General features: G+C 35.3%; 1 protein-coding gene across 1 annotated transcript in view; it reads left to right on the forward strand.

The window, feature by feature from the left end:
* LOC139693377 (uncharacterized) overlaps positions 1–18,102 on the forward strand; it is an 82,686-nt gene that overhangs the window by 27,047 nt on the left and 37,537 nt on the right. The window contains exons 11-17 of the mRNA XM_071591505.1: positions 2,887–3,036; positions 4,348–4,465; positions 5,093–5,788; positions 8,216–8,341; positions 11,077–11,276; positions 13,030–13,098; positions 16,333–16,818. Of these exons, the coding sequence (XP_071447606.1) occupies positions 2,887–3,036; positions 4,348–4,465; positions 5,093–5,788; positions 8,216–8,341; positions 11,077–11,276; positions 13,030–13,098; positions 16,333–16,818 (1,845 nt within the window). The remainder of the gene's footprint in view (positions 1–2,886; positions 3,037–4,347; positions 4,466–5,092; positions 5,789–8,215; positions 8,342–11,076; positions 11,277–13,029; positions 13,099–16,332; positions 16,819–18,102) is intronic.

The raw sequence follows: 18,102 nt of genomic DNA on the forward strand, positions 1-18,102 counted from the left end.
TATAAATGTATGCAGATACATATACATACAATTTATAAAATATACAGTGGTCACTGTAATACAGTATCATTAAGATACTCACAAATAGAGCAATATAGTTTTCCCAGTTGGAATTTTTTTCAGGTTAAATTTCAAGGATATGATAGCGTATTGATTTTCCATCTTTTACTGCCCTTAGAAGTTTATTAAAATATCTCGTATCCATCTCTTCAGGTCCATTGGAGGTCTTTTCCAAATTAATTGGAAAGAATTACAAGTCATTTTTCCTGTTTGTTGCATAATTGTGGATGGCACAATTTTCAGGGAGTGAGTTACTCTTTTCCTGAATTAGTACTCTTGTACAAATAATATGTACATGTATACTGTATTTCCTGATCCACAAGATTCCCAGGTGCATAACCTGCACCATGATTTTTCAGGTTAGAATTAGAAAAATTATCTTGATCAGACAGAAAAGGATCAAAGAATTTCATGTTAACACTAAATACCAAGAAAATGGAATTTTTACATTAAAAGTTAGTGTTTATATCAAAGTTTATCCATTGCAGAATCCCAGGTTTTCACTGGGGTTGTCACTGTCCTCAGAAAAAGCCATTATCTCTCCAGATAATAATAACATGGTGCTCTATGCAGATGACATAAGTCTAATAGCAGGTCATACTAAATCATCTCAATTAGAAATAGATATGTATGCTATGGTGAATTCGGTCGCTCAATGGCTGCATGACAATAATTTACAACTAAATGCTGGAAAAACAGTTTACTTGGTATTTAGTTATAGAGACCTTCAGTCAAATATTTCTGTAAAAATAGGAAACCAATTGATTTCTGAGTTAGAACATACCACTTTATTGGGTTCAGAAATAGACAACAAGTTAATCTGGAGGTTCCAAATGGAAAAATGTGGTAAAAAATTATGCTCAGCCCTATTCCTTTTAAAAAATCTTGCTAACTATTGTAATACAGAAGTATTAATCCCAGTATATCATGGTATATTTGAGTCCATCGCTCGATATAGCATCATCTGCTGGGGAAGTTCAGCATTTTGAAACATCAATAGAATACTCACACTTCAAAAATGCGCATTAAGGGTTATATTTAAACTAAATGCAAGAAAATCCCGCAGGGAGTACTTCAAATGTCACAAAATCATGACCATTCCCTGTATCTATATGTATAACATGATTTTGTATGCCAGCACCAAAACCCCATCACTGGTCAGAAATAGGGATGTTCACAAGTATGACTGCAGGGTTAAGGATACTTCATAATGGCCATTGCAGAGTAGCAGCACTATAAAAAACCCCAGAAGTTTCAGGAAGACTGCAGTTTAATCGACTTCCTGAAGAGTTAAAACAAATACTCCCCCAAGAAAATAAATTCAAAAAAATGTTGAAAAATTTCTTTTTAAATAATGTTTTTTGTATAGCGTCCAAGAGTGCCTAGAAAGAGCCAATGTAGGGAATTCTGTTTTTTTAAATCTTTAATACTCATATATTTCATGTACATTATTATTTCTATGATTTAGTATATATGCTAATGCACCTATAAATGTAATTGAATCTTAACAAAGACCTTACAATTACGTATTGTTCTATGGCAAATAAATCTATCTATCTACAAAATCTCATCTTCACTTCCATCTAGTGCATTGCTAATTCTACAGTTTTTAAAGGACAATATGATAGTCTTACTTTTAACACTCTGCCAGGATTTTTCAACCAATCAAAAACACTAGAAATTGACATCGCATTGTTCTTCTCATCAGTGCAAAGTCATGAGTTGATGCCTTTTGAACTTTCTTTCACATTCAAATGGCAGTTTTTGGGTGTTTGTAGTTCTGGTTCATATGCAGAGACCATTCCTCTTCATGAATCTCTTGCACCATGATGTTCCTGAAAAATTAGCTACAGACATAATTATTGCTAATTCTCTCGCTCCAATTAAAATCATACGATGAGTGAGTTGTGTTTATGATTGCATTATACCTCTTTGTGTTAGTGACACTATTATCTATTAATAGAAACTGTTTGTTTCCTTTGGCTTCTTCTAACCTGTAATTGGATCTACTTGTTCTGGAAATGTGTTTTAATGGAAATGAAATTTTTTATTTAATCGAGTAACAAAAGAAAAATCTGCTCTCCACAAGAATTATTCTTATATCCTCTGATTACTTTCCCCCATTTAGGATTACTGTACTGTATATTGACTGAACCAACATTCTTAATGTGTAGCTCCTGCGGCTTGCTAACTGGTGTCTCAGCTGCATATTGCACCTTCAAAAATTTACTTAAAACTTTACCAGATACTCCATGGTGTAAATAGTCTTTCATGGTTGGAATCTATGCTTCTGACTTAAGGGGCCATCACCTAATAGGTTTTGCAAACATGAACGAGAAATCGCATTGATTCTTGTTTCCTCTCTCTCATATTTCATCCCCAGATATAGTGCATAGAAAGTTTTTTGTTTGGTATTACTGTGATCTGCTGAAAAGTATTTATTGTGTTAGGCATTTATTTGAGAATGGCTGTGCACAATTAAGTTGAGATTAGATATTGTAACTTGTTTGAGTGTAATTTGTTCTACTTTGAGTCTAGATTTAGTGTTTGATCTTGAAAAGATGTTTCATTTTCTTATTTTCTCTCTCAAAAGGAATAATTCCTTTCAGAAGTTATTATCATAAATTATTTTCTCCAGTCAACCGTGGCTGGAAGTGAAATGAGAGACATACATCCCAGCTCAAAACTTGGATGCTACTGTTGTGAAAGAACCACTTTGTTTTGAAATACTTTTGGTGAAGACAACTCTCTGCCAGAAAATTGCTGAATTAAAATCGTCTCTCATGCTATTTTTATATTATTGTAATGCATTGCTCTCTTTTACAGCTATTCAAATTGGAGGGAAGTACTTTGGCATTGGAAGCAAGATTCTTGGAAGAGTATATTTCCCTATTGCATAAGTTAGACAAGAAGACAAAAGAGGGAAACCTCAGCATGGCTTCATCATCATCTGCATCATGGAAATCACCTCTACAGGTAAAAGAATACATATTTTTTTCATGGATGGTCCATTAGGGATGGGACAATCTGAAAATTTAATGTGATCCAAAACCTATTTTTCATCAAATCACAAATCTTAAAATCAAATCTTTTACTCCAATTCTATTTTTGGTCAAGTTTTAAGTTCAATCGAAATTCAATGTTAAATCTCTAAAATGTTTTCACTCAATTAAATAGCATCCTCATTTTATTCCAGTGCTAATTTGCATTTTAAGTAATTCAGTAATAATTGTGACTTGTGATTCAATTTTAAATCATTCTGTTCTTAATTATCTACACACATGTACACAATACCCCCTAAGTCACCCAAAGGTGTATGGCGGGGGGTACTTGGACAACCTCATCCCCCTTTACTTTAATCAACCGCACTTCAGTGAGTTTGCCAAAATATTATACATGCTCTACCAATGTCCAGTTATTATCTCAAAGTTGATTATATATTCTAATTAAATTTTTATGCGCAATCCTTAATTGACATAAAGTACAAAATGTATTAGCTAGGTATTAAAGTGTATATAAATTTGTGTGTTGAATAATGAATAACTGATCGAAGCGGCTTTCCTCTTGATAAAAGTTTTTTTTATTTTACAACAGGGTTTCGATGTATTAAAGATCTGGTGATGATGATCCTGATGATGATGTAATACATTGAAACCCGGTTGTAAATTATAAAAAAAATTTTATCAGGTGGAAAAGTGCTTTGATCAGTTATTCATTATGTTCGACTTCCACCACATCACACCTGAAGCTACTCAATTTGTGTGTTCATGGCATTCAGAAGAAAATTCATTCCAGATCCATGTAAAAATATTCTCATATTCAATAGGATGTTTGTATTAAAAACCATCTATGAATTCCTTTTCTTTTACCCCTAAATATAATTTATGAATATATCTTGATGTGGTGGAAGGGCTTTTGCATTCTGATGACCTCCTAGAGCTGAGCTGGCAAGAGGAAAGATAATGCACCTGGTGGGATTACCCATGCAAGATAGGTCAAAGGGTCCTCTATAACCTTTGACTCTCTTCTTTGCTTGATTTGTTTCCATTTTGGCCCCATCTTAATCTCCCCGTTGCACTTAGAGATTTTATCAAAAAATTTAATTTGATTCTGGTAGTGGAAGAGATTTTACACTTCTCCCTCCCACGAGTTCACCTAGAGATGTATTGATATTTTTTTTTGGATTATATCATGTGCTAAGGTTACTGTCTCATGTTTTTTTATGTTATGATGTAATATTTAAAACAGGGTATATGCTGGAAACTGAAACATTGATTTCTTCCGCAGTCTGTGAAGAATGCTGCATTGGCTGGGATGAACTCAACATCTTTTTCAAGCCTTGTCGAGGCATTCTTGACTACTGTGAGACCTCCAGTAGTGGAGGGCTTGGATGCAGTTGCTTATGGTATATAGAAATATAATTATTTTTCGTACCTGCATTAAGAATAATCCATGAAATAATCTAATGACTAAAGGTGTACCATTTCCTGGAAGTTGGCATGGAAGTAATCCCTAAATTGAGTTTTGAAATAATTTTTCTTGCCATCGTGAAATCATGGGTTATTTATTGAGTCTGATATTTACTAAGGTCCTCAAAACGATATTCAACTCCGCAAAGGAAAATGTTTCATGGAGTATCACATAAATAAGAAATACTAAAATTATTTGCATTACATTCAAAGTTCCATTAAAAATTTTTGAGAAGGTTATGTTAATTTTACTGAAGTAATGTATGTCAAAAAACTAGACTTTAAAAATCTGCTGTAATAGAGGGTTAAAACCCATTTAAATACCCAAGTACACAATATGTTAACTCAAATAAACTATGTTCTGTTTTATGAAGTGTAAGAACTTAATATTTAAGCTTACTTAAAAGAATGTTTTTGGGCCCTGGTCAAAATGTAACATATCATCTCCAAAAACCCTTACAGATATTTGTTTCTAATAATTATATGGACTCATCCTAGCAGATTTTGAATCATGGCTTGGAATTGAAAGTTTAGCCTGATTCATTTGCTTTTCTCTGTTACAGAAGATCAGGTGCCACTTTGTCTCTCAGAAATGCTTCATTTGGATGAGCGCCACTCACTGCAAGGTTATGCTTACTCTGCGGTGGTTGCAATTGACCTTACATTCACCTACCCGGGAACTGCAGAGCAGTCAAGCAGTCTCATGGACGTTGCCATCAAGCACTGCCCAAAGGGTGGGAGGCAGGGCTTGGGGAAGGAGATGGAGGGCAGTGGAGTACCACATGGCAGCCCCAAAGGCCACACATCATCAGCGGCACAGATGGCATCCATGACAACTGGTCCCATTGGTCCATCCACCTTCCTTCAGAATGTCCACTCAACCTTGAAGGTTGTGAATGGCCGTCATGGCCAAGGGAATGGTGGGGCGGAACTGTGGTCCCTCGTGGACAATCAGCTGTTTGGCTCCCAGAACAAACAATTATCGGTTCCAGAGCTGTTGGCCACCTGTCTACCGCTAAACTCGGATTCCTTGGCAGCTAGTCTCTCATTCTGGGAGGAACTCTACAAAAGTGTGGTTGAGTTTCGAAGGGCATCTGTGAGGAATGAAGGCAGCTCAGACATGGACAGCATTGGGACGGCAAGTAGCGACTCAGAGGCTCGGAGGAAGGTGACGTTGAAGGAACTTCATTCATCCATGGTGAATGGTGCCTTCAACAAGATCATCACTGTCAGTCGCACCCTTCCGTGGCATTTGGAAGGTTGGTGTTCTATCAGTCCAAGTTTGTAAAATGAATTGTCATGTTTCCTTCATTCGTATATATATATATATATATACGATATTTATATATATTTGTATATATATATATATATATATATATATTCGTATATAAATATACGAATATATATATAAATATATATAAATAAATATATAAATATAAATTATATATAAATGAATATATAAATAAATAAATAAATATATATATATATATATATATATATATATACACATATTGTGAGTGTCCTTTCTATGTGTCTCTATATTCTACAAATCTACATCCGTGTTTTTTTTTATATATTTGTGCGTTGCCGTAGTGCGTTCCATTTTGAAGATATTTTAATATATATATATATGTATAAAAATGTGCATATGTATATATATATATGTATGTGTGTGTATATATATATATATATATGTATGTGTGTGTGTGTGTATATATATATATATATATATATATATATATATATATATATATATATATATATATATATATATATATGTATGTGTGTGTATATATATAATATATATATATAATATATTATATATTATATATATATAATATATTATATATATATTATATATATATATATATATATATATATATATATATATATATATATATATATATATATATATATATATAACTATTGTTATTTATATATATATATACTATAGTTATAATTATCGTAATCCATAGCATAAATATTTAGCCTGATTGAACAGTAATAAGGTCATTTTGGTAGTGTGGTAGACAGATATTCAAACATGTTCCTGTTGAATTGGAATGTGTTCCTGGATAATTTTACTTTATCAGGCAAAGAGTTCATAGTTTACAGGATGAAATGGGGGATTATGGCACCTAGGCATGAAGACGTGTATGAAATAATATAGGTGGGTGGTACAACTTGTGGTTTTTAACCATATAATTTGCTAGTCGACCTCATATGACCCATCACAGTTGAGGCAACTGTTTTGGACAACAATCAAAGGATTATCAAGATTCAAAGGGTCCACACAGGGTAGACCCAAAGCCTCCTCTAAGCTGAGAAATAGTTGAGCCACTCATTGCAGTTATCTCTTAAGAATATGTTGTATCCTGCATTGATCAATGCAGCAACTCAAAATATGGGCAACTTGACATAATCTTAGAAATCATATATTTGAATGAATTTTATTAAGTTTTACGAGGGCGGTTCAATAAGTACCCATGTTAGAAATGAAGAAACCATTTTTTCAAAAATATTTTTTTCATTTTTCAACATAGTCCCCTTTTAGAAAGATACACTTCTCTAAACGTTCTGGCCATTTTTTTAACCCCTCCAAAAAATAGGATTTGTCGAACTCTCCAAAATACGCCTCTGTCTCGGCGATAACTTCCCCTTACTTATCATGTAAAATATTAATTGCCGTTCCGGTCGACACACCCATGGCCTCTGCTATTTCGCCCACTTTCGTTTGTCGATCAGTGAGAATCATGGCGTGGACATTTTGAATGATTTCCTCGATAACCACGCCTGCCAGGCATCCTGTTCACTCCTCATCAAAAACAGATGTTCGCCCACGTTTAAATTCGTTGAACCAATATCTAACTGTGGTCATAGATGGTGAAGTGTCCCCATAAACAGCATCCAACTTTGCTTTTATCTCCTCGCATTTCTTCCCATCCAAAAACGAAAAGCGAATTACCAAACGATACTGCTCTTTTTCCATCTTAGCGAAAACACGAAACAAGTCTTACTCGGATGGCTGCCAAATCCAAACTAACCTTTAAATCAGTCTGAAATTTGTTTCACTGTCGTTTGATAAATGGCAGCGCATGATGATAACATAAACTTCCCTCAGGAACGCCCTTTGTCATCAAACATGGGTACTTATTGAACCGCCCTTTTATACTGTAGAAAATCCAAATCTTAGTAATTAATTGCCAGTTACTTAATTAGTGGAGACACCTAAAAATTACATAACTGCTACTCCTACCCAATCATAAATCTTATTATTTTGGAGAAACTGCAATCCGATCACTGTCATGGAAATGAAGTAAAATGCTTGGGAGATATTGTGATTTGTTCACTTCAAAGGATATATTCCTTTGACTATGCTGTATTTTCATCCCTGTTTGTTTCTCATAATGATTTAAAATGGCAACAATATTATATTTATCAATCACTCATCTGTGCTGCATACAAAGACTGAATTAACTTTCCTTTTCTTCAATTTGCTTCAGTGCCTGTTCTAAAGTAAAGGAGCACCTTATTTTGTATTCATCTGTATTGCAATGAGTTCCTCAGTTTTGTTGTATAATATTTTATTTCTGTATGCTTCATTTCACTGCCAAAAATCTTATTTTTGTGCTGATTGCAGTTGATGGGGAGTAATTGATGCCAAGGTATTATGTCGCTTGTTTCAGGAATAATGCATCATGAGCATGGGAGGAGGCCATCTGGCTCCCGGGATAACCAGTACTTGCAGATGATCTTCTCATACTTAAAAATGATATCTTCTCTCATGGTCCAGAGCAGCCTCCAAGCCAAAGGTTTCTATTAGTCAGCATAATTTACGGCCATTACTTGTCAATGAATGCATGTTAATTGTATCAAAATAGGAATACTGAGTGAAAGCATGAAATGAATATGGGTTAACAATTGAATTCAATTCTCAGGCTCTAACTGGTGAAAATATAAAATCACTGAATAAGTAAACTATATTTTTGTCTTGGTAATTTTTTTTATATGAGAACTGTCCAGAAAGTAACCTCCATTTTCATCTAGCGTGAGAATTAGTGGGGGGAGCCGAATGGTCACTGTATTGATGCACACTGTAGGTCAGTATGCTTTGAGCTGCAGTGGTTGGGACGTTGCGCCGCTAGTCATTTGTTTACAATAGAGAGTCAAAATGAACGATATAGTAGAAATTCCCACCAAATGTGAAGTTCATTCAGTGATAAGGTATTTACAAATAAAAAAACTTCAAAGCTGCTGACAATGATCGGGAAATTTCTGCTCTGTTTGGATAAAATGTAATGACAAAAGTGGCCACCCATCTGTGGTGAACAATAAACTGCACCTGAAAATTGACGAAAAGTTCATGAAAACTGGCATTTTATAATATCTGAAATCTTTAGAAAGTTGTCCACAGATTCCTACAACTCTGTTGCATGGAAACATGACTGAAAAGTTCGGCTAATACAGTTTTGTGCTCGTCTCATTGAGGAACTTCTAGATGCCGTCATCGGTTGGCTGAGATCTCAGGCCAAAGGTTTTTTCTTGCTGAAGGAATTTGAAAACTAGTTCAGAGATATGAAAAATGTTTTAATCTGCTTGGCAAATATGTATAAATATTAGAGATGTGTAGTTTTGAGATGAAAATAATAAATTTTCTGTATGTATTCCGGTGTATTGTTTGCAGCATAACGGAGCTTACTTTCTGGATAGCCCTCATACTAACAGTTTTCATGTATGCGTGACATCACCAGGTGCCAAAAAATTGACATAGCCAGGAAATATACTACCTTGATCAAAAATTTCCCGGAATTTATTCAGAAAATTAAAAATACAAGTTTATTCATCTAAATCTATATTGTCCCCTTCAAAGTAATCCCCATCGACTGCAACACACTTATGCCAGCGCTTGATCCAATCCTCGAAACATTTTTTATATTCGGTTTTCGGTATGTCCATCAGTGCTTCCTGCGATTTTTCCATTACTTCCTCTCGGCTGCTAAAACGCGTTCCCCGTAATGGTTTTTTTAACTCGATTGAACAGAAAGAAGTCACAGGGAGCCAAATCAGGTGAATTCGGTGGCTGTTGGATGGTATTTGTTGCATTTTTCGTCAAAAAATTACGAATAATGATAGCACTGTGCGACGGTGCGTTATCATGGTGCAAAATCCACGAGTTTTCTGCCCACATTTCTGGTCTCTTTCGGCGAATTGCTTCACGCAAACCACTCATAACGCCCAAATAATACTCTTTGTTTACTGTCTGGCCTTCTGGCAAAAATTCATGATGCACTACACCGTTGTAATCCATGAAAACCGTCAGCATTGCCTTCTTTTTTGACTGAAAACGACGTGGTTTTTTTGGTCTCGGCTCATTTGGTGAACGCCATTCACTTGCCTGATGTCTGGATTGCGTGTCGTACTCATAAACCCACGTCTCGTCTCCAGTAATGATCCTTTTGATGAATGTGGGATCGGATTCAGCCTCGCAAATCATGTCTTTTGCGACGTCAACACGGTCTCTTTTTTGCATGAAATTGAGGTTTTTTGCTGCTACACGACGGAAACCCAAATCATTAACCACAATGTCTTGGGCGGATCCATAGGCAATGTTCAAGTCCTCCGCTATTTCTCTGATGGTTAATTTGCGGTTATTGACCAACATTTCTTTTACTTTATCAATTTTTTCACCGACTTTCGATGTCGATGGTCTGCCACTGCGTTCATCATCTTCGATTGACTCACGACCACTTCTGAACCGCTCGTGCCACTGGTAAACGACCGTTTTTTTTAGAGAATCGTTGCCGAAACACTTTTCCAACATTTCCAACGTCCGTGCGCCACTAAATCCGTTTTTTACGCAAAATTTAATACAAGTTCGTTGTTGCAAATTTAAATCCATTTCTGAAATTGTAAAAAATCGCCAACACACACAGAGATAGATGTACTCTTGGCTACGTAACTTTTGCAAATGTCAAGTTATGACACTAAGATTTAAAGGGAATAACAACAACATATGTACCAATTTAACAAAAAAAACAGAACTCAAATCGGAACGATGGGAGCGCCACACGGTGGTTATTCCGGGAACTTTTTGATCAAGGTAGTATACTGTAATTGTGACTGAAAATATGAGCATGAGAAAGGTGTGTGCGAATTTGGTGCCGCTCTCGGATGAACGAAAGGAAACTCCCACACAGATCTGCCCAGGTCTTCTTGACCATGTGATTGAGGATCCAAATTTTTTAGATAATACCCCGCCAGACGTCTTCCTCTTCTCTCACCTCCACCACCTTCCAGAAGGTGTACGAGGTGTGGAAAATCCACTCGCAGCTATCTTTGGATGCACAAGAGTGCTACTTCAAAGACTTTCGAATGAATGTATCAATTCCGCTAATAATGTTTTTTAAATCCCCTCAGTCCCACTGCTTCTGGGACAGACCTTGTAATTGTGAAATTGCCTCCTCTATTCCTTTGCCTCAGAGATGAATAAAATTCCAGCTCTGTCCTCATTGCATTTAGACCCTTATGTCATTGAATTTACTTCCAGGATATGCTGCACCAACAAATTATTTTGATATATTGACTGAGGATATTGGAAGCATTATTGGGAAACTCACTTTTGAGTGCGATGTTCCCCCATCGCGACTGGAGTCGGTGGCCTCCAAGATGAACTTGGATTTGGTCTGCTGTTTCATGCATAACTGCTGCCCACCTATTAAGTGCATGCTGCCTCCCCTGGAGTGCATGGTTAGTATGCTCAAATGTTCTGCCAATGTCATAACTTTCCACTTTTATATATTGCAACAATGTTTTGCCAAAATTTTCTTCAAAAAATTTGGGTGCATTAGTATTATGCATGGCATGCAGAGTATTTTTTTCATTTTTTCAGAATGAACGTAGCTTGCAATTGTTTGTAAATTTATAGTCTCATGATCCAATCATTATTATTTTGATCATGCTCAATCAGAAATAATAGCCATTAACTACAGTTATTAACCCAAAATTCAGTTTGATAGGTGCAGGTAGAGCTCACCCAGTATTTATCCCAACTGCATACGAAATTGACACAAAAAGGTAAGGGGGGGCCATTTCCTATCCATGTGCCACGTATAGTTTTCCAGGAAGGTCTAGTACCCAAAAAATCACACAGCTTGGGTGAATATGAGGGTGCCCAGAGGTGTGAACCCGGGTCCTCTGGTCAGTAATCCAATAGTCTTTCCACTGGACTACCATGTACCTTAATAACCATGATGTTGTTCAAATAACCCGAAAGGAAGAAGGAGGTCTCACATCTTTTTAATTGATGTCCTTAAGTTCTTATGCTTCCATTGCAAAATACCCCATTTTGCACCCAACATGTGTAGAAACACAATGAGGATATAGGGATGAAATTCAAAATGGGCAAAAGTGTGATCATCTCCATAGTGAAAGTAAGGTTTATGGTTGACAAGGAAGATAGAGCTTTTTGATTTAAAGTGTCATTTTTCACATTGCTAATGATATTCCAGAATTCTGCAGAGTTGAACACAACAGATGAGAGCAATGAAGTGAAGACCTTAAATACTATGCAGACTCTCAGGCACATCTGCTTTGATAAGCTGTATTGCAAGAGCAAGGTTGCTACCACATACATGTTGACACTTTCAACTCTTTTTTTGATGACTTGAAGATCTTTTATTGAATTAGAAGATGAACAACATGCAAAAGGGGGATATTGGTTATGATTACCATTGGTGATAATATTTATCTGAAAATTTCCAATACCATATTATTTTGTGAAGAGTCTAGATTGGAGATGCTGGTATGTTTTATAGTGACTCCATGACAGGGAATAATGTTAAGCATATTTAAAATATTTTTCCAGATGAACTGGATTTGTTATAATTGGGATGGCAGTCTTATCTCAGTAACATTTGGGGAAAACATTTGAAATGAAACTAATATGAATCATCAGCATAGCATATTCCATGAATTAAGGGTGAATCAGAATACTAAAACAGAAGATTATTATTATAAAGTGACCAACTTATTGTATAGGGTAATATTCTTTGTATTATAATAGAAATAAAAAATAATATTTGTTTATAATTTTACTGTCCACTTTTAGAAAACTAAATCTTTTTTCCTAGTTGTAGACAACCTGAAATATTTGAATTCCAACTTTTTGATTCATAGATAATCAACAAAATGAGGTTTTACTCAATTTTCAAATGGTTGCCCTCTTATTATTATGCATGAAATTTTTTTAAAATCAACTTAAATGAAATCTAGTGCAATGGTGCATATTCTTAAGTTGGATTTGACAAATTTTGTCATGAATGTGTTATATTGTTACCGACCATATTACCAATATATTTCATAATTTCGCATGAGTTATTTTTTCAACAAATTGATAGCTGTAGTATGGGCATTTGGAATGTATGCCCATTTATGTAGATTTTTCATTACCACTATGCACATTGTCAAACTCTTAAATGAGAAACTTGTGTAATTTATACAGGAACTTTACAAGACAAGGAAGGTGAAATTGGGAAAGTGGGGCCATGTCATCTTAAATCCTGTACCTAAGGTATGCCCTCAATTACATACTGCTTGAAGTTTGGAATTTAATTACTCAATTTCAATTTCACATCTAATGAATATTTATGTGATTTGATTAATCACTCCTTTATAGATAAAAATGTATGCTCTGTAGAAAGGTTTTTTTAATTAAATGAAATTATTTAATGAATGATTTAATAACGGAGTTTTTATGAACGTTGACTGTACAGTTAAACAAGTTTATTTCTCATCCATTGGCAATCACAATATCTTTTCACCTTGTAACCTTAAATTGTCATTTTTTGTGAAAAACTTAGCTATTGGAAAATATGTTCTAATCAAGTCAATCTCATATTTGAACAGAAATGTTATACACCTAAATTGTTATATTTCAATTGATTTTTTAAATTTAATAAAACTATTTTATAGATTGTGAAAAATCACCACAGCATTCAAATTCTTCAAAATTAGAAACAGTTTTATCTGAATTATTTTAATTTATTATCTTTATTTTAATAGTAAATTATATGTTGTTTATTGCCAAGCATCTCAATATGATTTATCAATTAGCTCCTGAAATTTTCTAATGCTGTTGAAATGTAATGAAATAATTGACTTTGTAATTCCACACAAAAGTGTGTGGAATTACAAAGTCAATTATTTCATTACATTTCAATATGTTATGCAAATTCCACAAAGTTACGCCTGAGACAACAAATTTTCTAATGCTGGATTGCATCAATCCAAAAGAAGGATTTTAGCCTTAGCCTCTCCATAGTATTTTAGCACTAAGTGAAAAATGTATTATTTTTATTACTTTACTGGTGTTTTAGTGCAGAGCGACCGTATGATTACTTATTGTAGGAAATGCTATGTAAATATAATGGATTGCAAACAATTATTTTATATTACCTTTGAGCTCAGCTGCCTGTACTTATTCTGGAATGCAAGTCAAAATCATTAGGGTTGTTTTTCCAGTTGATATAAATATCTACAAATTTTGTTCAGTGAGTGCTTTAACTTACTATAAATAATATGAAGCACTTACCACTTGATGTATGTTAAAAGGCAAAGGAACAAAATTGGCAGGAATTTAGTGGTGGTAGTAGTAGTATTCGGGGGAGGCAACCGATAGCTGAGGTCATTTGTGCCATTAGGGATGGGCCGGAAAGAATGAAGGGTGGAGAGAAACCCGGAGTTGGCATTAGCCAACTCTTTACGAAAGGTGCCAAGGGGTTTGCAGCTTAACGTACCATCCGACGGACAGCGTACTCGCTCAAAGTGACCCTTCACAAGGCACCTCAAGTAGGAATTGAGATGCCCCTGAAAAATATGCAACACCGCTGGGATTTGGACCTGGGCCCTCTGGGTGGGAAGCCATACGATATTCATCGCACCATCTCGATCCCCAGGAATTTAGTGACTGATGTTATTGCATATGAATAAACCTTCTGTTTTGATGTTTTTATGTAACATTGAAACATGAGAACTACAAGTAGTCAATTGGTGGTAATTCAACAGTAATCTTAAATTTTAGAAAAAGTGAAGGGAATGAATGATAATATAAAGAAAATAAAGAAATAAACCCATTGTACTACTTGTATTCGCAAAGAGACACGTATGAGACAAAAAGTTTGTGCCCCTAAAAATATTGTTGTAATAATGTAGAACTTTCGAGAAACTGAGTAAGATGCTGTGACAGTAACTTTTAATGGAGTCATCCGCTAAATTTACATTACAATGCAACAATTGCAAAGTTTAAAAATCATTCACCTTGACCGGGATTTGAACTCGGATCCCTTGATGTCTGGCCGAGTGCTTTAGCCAGTGAACTTATCTGATTATACTTGCCTGTGGATTCCTCACGTTTACCATGGATAATTACCAGCCTACTTTGTTTCTATCTCATTAATAATTACTTCAAAGTGTTTTGGTCTACCAATTATGAGTTGAATGTAGCTGCAGGTCTCTGCTGCTTTTTCTTTCGGTTGCCAATAAACAGTTTTTATCTGAAATTTTTCATCTGAACAGTTTTTGGTTTTTCGCTTGATTTTGTGTAGTTTGCTTTTTCCGAATGATTGGTTATGTCCATATTTCAAGAAGACTTAATTATGTTTTTCAAAGACAACTTCATTAATTGAATATGTGACGTTATTGCTTGCTTGCTCTTTTGGTTGTTCATACTGTTTTTTTTTGGAAAATATGCTTGATGTTATTGATTTTGGAATCTGTTCTCATATTTTTAAACAAAAAAATTGAGTTTTTGAAAAAAAACAAAACTAAAAATTCCCTATTATTATTGATTTTTTAAATTTGCAACTGGATTATGCATTAAATGATGGTTATTTTAAGTAAGCTTTAAGTAAGTGACATTCACTAAGGTTGAAATGTTATGGAGAAATGGACTTTGATGTGGGTCATCTCATTGCCCTGGCCCCCTGAGAAATTGCCTTGACCTAGATGTATTTATCACTCGGGTATCACAAAGTTCAATTATTTACCATTTCTTTCTTGGCCTTTAAAGGAAGTATGTGCTAGACAAATGGAATTAAGATAGGTTCATTTCAATTCTTGGGGATAAAAGTTTGATACTTGACTCATGTGGTTATAAAATATGTTGATGGACACAAAAAGTATTGCTACACATTTAGAATGGGAGACTTGTCTATATCATGTCGGCTTTTACATCATGCAACAATTTTGCATGCATGATGTAAACTTTGGTCATATGTGAAAAAATCTGTGTTAAACATTTTAATTTTTAAAATTTTGTAATATCATCAAGGCATGAAGAATATAATGACTGCCAATTTTTTTTAGCCAACGGATTCAACTAGGATAAATAAAATGGCACTCACATTTAAAATTTAGAAAAATTAAATTCCATATAAAATTATGACGTAATATTCAAATTAATTAAACAGGAACTAATTACTTCATCATTAAGCATACTTCAGCACAGCAGTGCTAAAAGACTGTTACCTTTCACCACAATTCTATAGATTTGTTAGTATCTTTACCATTGAAGACCCCAAGGACAGTCTTTCTCCTCAGTGCCCACTACCCTAGTTATGCATTTGAAAACTTGCTTAACCTTGTAGATGAAGGTAAGTTGTAATATTTACCTCTGTATATTTTTATTTACTGTGAAAATAATTTTATTCCGTTCGCCATTATTCAAGTATCTCTTAAGTTATGTTTTGCCTCCAAAATGTGGACTTGATTGATTGACAGAAAATGCATGTATTCATCCTCCCTCCAGGGTTGGCAAGGGCCCTCAAGACCCCCAGGCCCCTTGGCCGAGGCCCTCCTCACCACCCTGTTGCACGAACTTCGGGCATGTGATGTGCAGTGCCATGGATTTTTAGCTCATTCAGATTTGGTTGCTGCATCACGGGACCCCAAGGTCGTGGCTCTCCTTGAAGAGGGCCCACGGGAACTGGCTGAGGCCGATTTGAGCCTGCTCTGCCCTGGGGAGGACACACTTGCTTTCTTGGCCAATCTGGCCAACCTCCTTACGTTGCACGCCATCCTAACCCTCGAAGTTGGCATCCATGGCAAGCCCTTTGGATTGTTGTCACAGAGTCATTTGGAGTGCCTTGTGGCTCGCATGTCTGTGTGTTACCGTGTGTCCTCCCTGGGTTTTGTATCCATACATGACCTGACCAAGACCATCCTGGGAGAATCACTTGCCTTGGCTATTTGTGACCCTTCACCCTGGAGCAATGTTCGTTTGGATTATTCCAAGGTGAGTGCCTGTCTTTGTTGTAGGTTCTTACATGGGTGTTTTTACAAAGACTTATTCTAGTCGCTAATGCAAGGAACAAAAGGGCTAATGAAGCCACAATGTGTGGTGTGCCCTTTTTGGTGTGATTTGACAGGGGATACTTGTTTGGCGGTATCAGGATAATTGTTGATGCTGAGAAGGAACTCCCCATTCCCTCCTCCCCCTTGGATGAACGTATACTAACTTCCATTGACTGTTGTTGGAAGTTTAGTGAATGCTGTGCTATTTCCTCGGGAATCCTTTTTACGACCCAATCAAACTTGCTAGTTTGCTGTAAAATGTGAGATAAGAATGACAAGTTGTTGCTCTAATTGCTCTGAGTACACTTTTTGATTCACTGGGCAAAATCATTTCTGTTTGATAAATCGTCTCGGTTGTTGAACCATAGGTAAGTGATCAAAACCCTAAGGTTTTTTTGCCTTTTGTTTTTCAGGCTGATTATATGTGGAAAGCAATTAACTCACTCTCTCACTGCATCAAATTTCCACGTAGCTATCAATCAAAGCAAATATTATGTGTGTTTCTTTATATTTTCATGTGTGCAGATTTTCTCACATCAATTGGATGTCTCCACAAAGATTCGCATCATGAAATTTCATCTCGAAAAATTATCTAAACAACTCATTAGCAAAAATGGAAGTCATCCAATATTTTATGCACAGTTAAATCTCAAACCTACCTGAACTAAATTTGTATAATTTTCCTGTAACACTGGATTATCCATAGTGAAAATGAACTCTTTGGTTTTCCACTCTTTTATTTGGTTTGAAAGTTTTCCCTGAAGGTCTCCCCTCCACGAATAACAATATCCAGGATGCTAGCTTAATTTGTAAGACCAGATATACACCCCTACTTTCACAGCCAACCTGTGTCATGTTTGTTTACCGAATGTGCTACTATGTATTTAAATGTATTATCCTGCTACCAATTTAAATACTCAATAATTACGAATTTCATTTTCATTTTGGATACCAAGGACTTCTCTGATGTCACAGCTGACTCTATTTATCTTGATCTATCGATATAAATTGTTGTTATAAGTACATTTTATGTCTCTGAACCTATAATCAATGTATAATCTTACTTTTCCTCTGATATTATAATCTGTATGTTTTCATATTTCTCCATGCTGCCATTCATCTTATTAGATAGGGTGTTATCTAAATCATGAAATAAATGTGGTTTTTTTGTCTAGGCACAATTTCACCACATTTCTAATTCTCATTGTTGAAATAGCTATCAGCA

This window comes from Hetaerina americana, unplaced genomic scaffold (assembly GCF_022747635.1).
Source record: "Hetaerina americana unplaced genomic scaffold, ioHetAmer1.1.p SCAF_48, whole genome shotgun sequence".
Taxonomy (NCBI): domain Eukaryota; kingdom Metazoa; phylum Arthropoda; class Insecta; order Odonata; family Calopterygidae; genus Hetaerina; species Hetaerina americana.